This window comes from Hibiscus syriacus, unplaced genomic scaffold, assembly GCF_006381635.1.
Source record: "Hibiscus syriacus cultivar Baekdansim isolate YM2019G1 unplaced genomic scaffold, ASM638163v2 tig00110503_pilon, whole genome shotgun sequence".
Classification (NCBI taxonomy): domain Eukaryota; kingdom Viridiplantae; phylum Streptophyta; class Magnoliopsida; order Malvales; family Malvaceae; genus Hibiscus; species Hibiscus syriacus.
The window spans coordinates 543,918-551,975 of record NW_024062764.1 but is presented as its reverse complement, the minus strand read 5'-3'; the positions used below and the strand labels follow the sequence as shown (position 1 = coordinate 551,975).

Genomic DNA, 8,058 nt, shown 5'->3' with positions numbered 1-8,058 from the left:
CATTCAAAACCTAAAGAGACCGGATCAAATCCTTTTATTTTTTCAATTTGTGTTCTACACAAAACAGCTCACAACACCCCATGATCTATTCAAAGCTGAATCTAACCATCAAATTCAGTTCGAAGTTCCATCGTCACCATGGCAAACTCACCAAAGCAAACTGTTGGAATCAGAGCTAATTTCTTCTTGTTTTGTTTCTTCGTATCCAGTTTATGAGTTTATATTGTAAATCTCTCTCGACCATTCGAACAAACCACCATGGTCTTCCAACTGTGATAAACAATGTAACCAAGACTCAGTCCTTACAGTAGTCCGCTTCCATACCCCCATCAACACAACTTGCCAAAAAAAGGGGTGTTTGAGAATCCTCGTGTTCCGCCACCAACGGTGCGGGTGGTTCGACCTTCCCATGGTTGTTGCACAGCCTGGATAATGGTAAACCACAATCTCAGATTGCCTCCGTAGGAATCATTATCGAAGGTGTCGAATTGGTTCCCATGAGGAATAGGTCCAACAAGATCATTTTGCGAAAGATTCAACACCTCAGGAAATGTCAGCTTCGTCGTTTGACAAGGAATGTTGCCATTGAGCATGTTTGATGACAGATCTAATGACTCAAGTGCCACCAAATTTCCAAACGTTGCTGGGATAGGACGGTGAAGTTGTGAAAGAAGTCGAGCATCTGCAGGGAAATAAGTTGTCCGGCTTCCTCGGGAATTTGTTCGCAGAATTGGTTGTTGGACAAGTCCATATATACGAAAATGTCTATAATCCTCGTCAATTCAATCTCCAATCTCTTTGTTGTCACATTCACAGAAGTTTGGTAATACTTGGTGTTATATGTAACACTGTCAAATCTGTAGACCAATGAGGCTGAAGTATCTCTTTAATCACATCTGTCATTGCTCTCAAATTCCGGAAGAGATTCGCTGGCAATATGCCACAGGTCTCATTTCCGGAGAGATCAACTATTCGTAACGCTGAGAAATTGGTTGATTCCATGGAATCAGGCAATGATCCCTGAAATCTATTAGATCTCAAGATGAGAACCTGCAGACTTAGAAGTGAAGCTAACAAATGGAGAAACCCATCTGCTAACTTGTTCCCTAAATTTAGAACTTCCAATGATGTAGAATTAGCCAACGATGGTGGTACTACTCCTTCCAAGTGATTGTCATTAAGGATAAGATTTCTCAACGCATTATCACAAAGAAATCAGGGATCTTTCCGTACAAGTTGTTCATCCGCAAATCCATGACCTCGAGACTGTAGCTGAAATTTCCAATACATTCAGGTATAATTCCACTCAAGCTGTTTTTGGACAAGTCCCGAACTGTAAGTGAAATCCAATTGCAAATACAAAGAGGGATGTTTCCTGTCAATTTATTATCTGAAAATAAGAACATATCCAACTTAACCTGTGGATTTAGAGTCAAGCAAGTTGAGAGAGAATTGGCCCTTGATGCAAGTTTGAACGTAGGTCGACAATTGTCAATCTCTTTCCTGGAATTTGCTCCAAAGTGGCCAGAGAGTTATAAGAAAGGTTCAAAACTCGTAATTCTTTCCACCCTTCAGCTTCCCATTTCGAAATGCATACCACCGAAATCATGTTATTGGAAAGATCTAAAACCTTCAACTTCGATGTTCGAAAGAAATTCGGGAACTGCCTTATACTGCATGAAGAGAATAACACAGGTCCAAGCTGAGGGAAAGAATAGTACATCCCATTGTCACTTGTGCTTAATGACAGGAAAGTATTGTTCAAAAGATTAAGAACTTCAAGACTAGTGAGTTTCGAAAGCATATCTGACTTGATGACGCCACTCAAATTGTTTGATGACAAATGAAGTTCACCAGATCAAAAACAGAATCTGGTATAGGACCATCAAAGTTGTTAGAACTCAAATCAACAATTTGGACAGAAGTAGGCATCTGAACTCGGTTCACCGGACTTGATAGTTTGTTATAACTAATGTCCGAAACTAGCAGAGATGGTAGAAAACAACCACATTGGCAAGGACCCTTCCAAGTGATTATGCGACAAATTCAGATGGGTAATTGTCACGTTCACAGTCGAAAAGAGAAAAGTTTGACGCGTAAGAAAGAGAGAAGAACTGAGATTTCAGAAAAAGAAAACTTCATTCACATAATTCATGTTTTTCTACATTGGGTACTCTTTTATTTGTTTACACAATACAAAAATCTAATAAAATAGCCAGCTAGCTGTCCTTGGTTAACTAACTTAATTTTTCTTTTGCAGGTGACTTGGGCTCTTCTTCCTGGATATGTGCATTCTCTACCTATTGTTTTGAAGCTGATGATTTAGCTACCCTCCACGTGACTGCCAGGTATAATTTCCCAATTCCTTCGATTCAATCCCTAACCCTTGTTTTAGAATCCCCAATTTCCTCTCGTCTAATTTCCCTTCTTCTTCTATCATAACAATACCCTCCCCTTGAAATGATCCTTGTCCCCAAGGATCAAAGTGAGGAAATTGTGTTTTGAGGACAGTGAAATCCTCCTAAGTGTCATTCGACGCATCAAGATTCCTCCATTTGACTAAAAGCTAAGTAATTGGTTTGTTTTGTCGATTTACGATTCGTTTTCCCAAAATCTTCTGAAGCTCGATTTTGATCTGTCCTTCATCGTCCAATGTAGGGGTCATTAGAAGGAATCATCGATTCACCAATCTTCTTCTTCAACAAACTCACATGAAAAATTGGGTGCAATCGTGATATGGCTGGCAAGTCCAAACGGTAAGCTACTTCCCTAATTTTCTCCAAAATCTTATATAGTCTATAGAATTTTGCAGCTAACTTGAGATTCTTTCTCAGAGCAAGAGAAGTTTGACGATAGGGTTGTAATTTCAGGTAAACGACCTCACCTATTTCAAACTTTCTTTCAAATATGTTTTTGTCTGCCTATTATTTTATTCTGTTCTGTGCTTGCTCTAGTTGTTGTTTCAAAATGTTTTTGAATTCTTCACGATTGTTCAATAGTTCACTAACACTTTATACTTGCGATTTTGTTTCCCATACCATAGTTAGGGGTTTGTAGTCATAGAGGGACTGAAAAAGGGTTAACTTTATTAATGTATAATAAGTGGTGTTATACCACCACTTAGTCTGTGGTAACCATTTGGCCCACTGCTTAGGTTGTAGGAAGCAAAAATCTCTTAAATATTGTTCCAAAAACTAATTTACTCTCTCAGTTTGACCATCTATTTCTAGATGGTAAGTTGTACTAAATAGTGTTTGAGTTCCTAAGTTTTTCATTATCTCCTTCCAGAAACTGCTTGTGAAGATTTTATCTATATCAGAGATGTCCATTTTTAGCTGACCATGAAACTTATACACATTATTCAAATAAAACTTAACAACATCCATTTCTATATAAGAATATAATAGATCCATAAAGTGACTGTATTGGGTAAGCTTATCCACAATCACTAGGATACCATTTTTCTGTAGAGAGGTAGGGAGTCCTTTAATAAAGTCCATAGTGATGACTTCCCAAGTTTGATTAGGAATTGGTAAAGGTTGAAGAAGCTCTGGTTTAGCCACATGCTTTATCTTAATCTGTTGGCAAATATCACATTTTTGGACATAGGTAGTCACCATAGCTTTAAGATTTTGCTAGTAAAAGTAAGACTTAACTCTGTGATAGGTAGCTTGAATTCCTGAAAGTCTCCCTTGTGAATTATGGAGGGTTTGTAATATCTGTAATGTGAGAGTGTATGTCTTTCAAATATAAACTCTGACTTTATATCTCAGTATACCTTTAGTGTATTTCCACTTATCATTATCAGTACGATTCACTATCAAAATTGAAATCCAATCAGTTACCATTTTTTCCTGTTGATAAATGTCCTCCACTTCTTGCACCTAGTTAGGGATCAAAGTTGTAATCCCTATACTTGACCTTGATCTTGCCTCGAATGGGCATCGACCACCAAATTAGTGTTTCCCTCCCTATATTGAAGTGTAATACAATCCCAAAAGTTTAATTAAACCTCTCTTCTATATGGTTGTTGTCAATTTTTATTATAGGAGAAGTTTTAAAGACTCATGGTATGTTTTTATCACAAAAGGTCTTTCTTCCAAGTAGTGTCTTCACTTAGAGATTTCTATGAGAATAGCAAGATATTCTCTTTCATACACGAACATTTTAATGCCTAGGACATAAGACTTTACTAAGGAATACAATTGGTCTTCCTTCTTGTGATAGAACAACACCCACCCCTTTAGAGCTAGCATATGTCTCCAAGTAAAAACATTTAGAGAAGTCAGGTAAGGCTAATACTGGAGCAACACACATAGCCTTTTTTTAGAGTTTCAAAGGTTGCTAACCCTTCAGGAGACCATTTGAAAGAATACTTCTTTAACATTTGTGTTAAAGGTCTGCTTATGGTTCCATAATCTTTAATGAATCTCCTATAATATCTAGTAAATCCTAGAAATCCTCTAAGAGATTTAAAGCTCTTAAGTAAGGGTCAATTGTTCATAACAACCACCTTTTTAAGATTAGTAGATATTATAGAAAAAATTATATGACCAAGACATTTTATCTGCTTCTATCCAAATAAACATTTGGACATCTTAACAAAGACATGATTGCTTTTTAAATCTCCGAAACCAATTGTAAGTGATGAACATGATCCTCTATAGAAACATTATAGATCAAAATAGCATAAAAAATGGGATAAATTTTATCAAATAAGACTGAAATAATTCATTCATAAGTGCTTGAAATGTAGCAAGAGCATTTGTAAGGCCAAAAGACATTACCTTGAACTCAAAATGGCCTAAATGTGTTCTAAAGACAATCTTGTAGATGTATGCAGGTTTGATTCTGATTTGCCAATTTCCAAAGCGCAAATCAATTTTTGAAAAATATTTAGCTCCATAAAGTTCATCTAATGGGTCCTTTAACACTGGTATAGGAAATTTGTTCTTCACTGCCATGTTGTTTAATTTCCTATAGTCCACAAAAAATCTCCAAGTTTCATCCTTCTTTTTAATGAGTAAGCATGGTGAGGCAAAGGGATTTTTACTAGGCTGAATGACCGATGAAGAGAGCATAGTAGCAATCTGCCTTTCCACTTCAGCTTTCTAGTGATAAGAAAATATATAGGTGTTAGAGTAAGCCCAAAGACCAATCATATGATGATTGTAGTAATACATTTATTTATCGATTTTATTGAATAAAGGCATTGCCACTATTATTTTTAGTTATGTGTTAGTGTTTAACATAAACTGAAAGATAATAAAGTTCATATAATAACATTATTAAAAGATCTATAGTCAAGTATTATTATGGACATGGACAATAATAATACGCTTAAGACTAACGTGTTATTGATTGATGACAAGGAGTTGTCATTGACATAGAGATGTCATAATTGATACATGATTATATTGTTAGAGAACAATGTATTGGATTGACCCATCATGAGCATATGTCTTGGATTATTATGTAACGGTCATAACATTGCTTATGGTGATGACTATATGTATGATCCTCAGACTTGAGATCAATGTCATCCCAACATATATTGTTGTATGTTTTAATACAGTTAAATATGCTCCGTAACTGGTTGCACTATAAAGATTGTTATTGAATATATTTTGATATATGTAGTGGGGTGTATATGGTTAAGATAGGATTTGTCCTTCCTACATAATATGAAATATATCACAGGCCACTTGATTGAGTGAGACTATAAATGCATGGCCATGCTCGAATAAGTTGATATGTGATATCATATTCATTAATTATAGTCTACTCTAGATATCAAGAAATAATATATGGGTTATACAAGTGTGACTATTCTAAGAGTTGTGCCTATTCTAGATATAAAGGACAAAAGGATGTAATACATAAAAGAATTAATCATGAAGATGATATATCGAATCATAATTTCTTGTAACTTATGTGACAATGATATATTGCTAGATGTCACTCATTGTATGTAATATTAGAATTGTTCTAATAATTACTACTAACGTTATAAGAACCTATAGGGTCACACCCTAGGATTGAAATGAGCAAAAATGTACAATTTGTTGTATGTTACTAAAATATATCTAGAGTTATGATATGTATATTTGATATACATATGATTTTAATTATCCCGAATATAGTAAGTAAGCATTAAAAGAATGTAATTTAGATTACAACTCTTTTAATTGGTGTATATAATTCAGAATAATTAAATAAGTTTTTAAATAAACATTAAATATTACAATTCAGATTATAAGTCTTTAATGTATATTTAATTGAATTAATTAAATAATATTTTATTGTTAATTCAAAATAACTTAAAAAACCCTAAGATGTTAGGGTAATGGATATAAAAGGGATGTGTTAGGTCTAGCAGTCCTTTTTTTAACACACACATAATCTTCAGCCGTTTTTCTCAAAAAAGGTTTTGGGAAAAAGAAAAATTGCTCTCAATCGAGTGAACTGAGTAGAGGCCGAGACGTGATTTCGTGGAGGCTTATGATTCGAATCGATCCACACCACCATTAGCCGCTACTGTTCTTGTTGTTTTTCAAGGAACCTGTTGTAAGTATTCGCATCCCTTCCTCTCAATTTCGGTTTTACGTACTTGGATCACTGGTGAGACCGTCGAGTTTTGTTTCCGTTGCGCCATGGAGTGCACTGACGGTCCCAACAATAGGGTCATAGGTTGGTTGGTGTAGACCCTGATTTTAGTATGATAGAATGGTCATGATTTCTACTAGGAGGTAGTTCTTTAGGCTCTTCAAATATTCCATTGTAAATGGTTAACAATGGTTGAATCTCTAAGGGAATAGGAGAGTGAGGAGTTTTCATGTTTATTATGAAGATGTGACCAATTATATCAGGGTCTTAAATTGTCATCTTCTGCAAAATTGCTCATAAAACTTGTTAAAGTGTTTTAGAATTGTTTTGGCCATGAATAACAATTAATTCTCCTTGCTTTTGGAAGTTCATGGTTAAATTGTTGAAATCCATTAAAGTAGGACTGAAAAGCTTCATCCAATCTACCCAATGACTATATCACTGCCCCCAAATTAAGTACCCTAAAATCATGAGCAAAAGAATGACCATGCATGTTCCATTACACCCTATTGCACTTGAAAGAGCTAAAGAGTTTCTGACCATTAGCTACAACAATAACTAAGGGATAGACTAGGGTTGTTGCATCTTCATTCCATTTAGGAGTTAGGAAACTATGTGTACTACCATTATCAATCAAAATACTCAGTGGTTTGTTTTTTATGTTTCCCTAAATCCTTAATGTGTTATGATCAACACAGCCTGTTATGACATTAATAGATATTTCTAGATTTTATTCCTTATTTTCCTCTTCTTGAATTGCAGCTTTTGATATGGGTGCTTTCATTGGATCTACACTATCCTCTTCCACCATTATATGTAATTGTTTAGGTTTGTAATGATGGCCTGGAATAAACTTTTCTCCACATTTAAAGCGTAAGTTGTTATGTCTTTTATACTCTAGGATATTTTGCTTGGGTTGTGTGTTAGTTTGGGACTTTTTATATCAAGGTTAGTGGTTGGTTTTCGGAAAGGTGTTGGGGTTGGGTAGGGTACGATTGGTTTTTGAAACTTATTTTTCTACCTTTTAGCCTCAAATTCAACTGAAAGTTCATATAGTTTGGCCTGACTACTAGCATCTGCCACAATTTTAGGATCCATGACCTTAACTCTATATTTTAGCTCTTCCTTCAATCCACTAATAAACATAGAGACAAAGAATTTTCCTCCAAATGTAGGATTCTTATTGGAATTATTCGATGAAGCTCAATCGATCAACCTAATGATTTACCAAGAGGAGTCAAATGGGTTTTGAGTTTAGGGAATAAGAAGATTTAAGAGATGATAAAATTGATGCAAAAATATTTATAGTGGTTCAACTTCTCAACCAAGTCTACATCCACTACCTTAGCTCCCCACTAAGGATTTTCTAACAAATTCACTAATTTGTTATTTCTTTTTCAATGACAAAGAGATAACCTTTACAAATCCTTATCTTTTCAATGGCTAAAATAG

The 8,058-nt window shown here is 35.0% G+C and overlaps 1 protein-coding gene across 1 annotated transcript; it reads right to left on the bottom strand.

The window, feature by feature from the left end:
• Window positions 1-329: 329 nt before the first annotated feature.
• LOC120129672 (receptor-like protein Cf-9 homolog) lies at window positions 330-1,804 on the bottom strand. The gene is made up of 4 exons (XM_039147125.1): window positions 1,477-1,804; window positions 1,209-1,390; window positions 831-1,050; window positions 330-682 (listed from the first exon to the last, which is right to left on the bottom strand). Exons 1-4 carry the CDS (start codon window positions 1,802-1,804, stop codon window positions 330-332), a joined length of 1,083 nt encoding a protein of 360 aa, XP_039003056.1.
• Window positions 1,805-8,058: the final 6,254 nt, after the last annotated feature.

Bases quoted from the DNA above. Each gene is read 5' to 3' on its own strand.
- LOC120129672 (XM_039147125.1), bottom strand. From the start codon at position 1,804: ATGCTTTCGAAACTCACTAGTCTTGAAGTTCTTAATCTTTTGAACAAT. The intron at 1,391-1,476 runs GTTCAAACTTGC...TCTTATTTTCAG, and splicing joins ATTGACAATTGTCGACCTAC to ATAATAAATTGACAGGAAAC. The intron at 683-830 runs GTATTACCAAAC...ATTTCCCTGCAG, and splicing joins AGTGTTACATATAACACCAA to ATGCTCGACTTCTTTCACAA.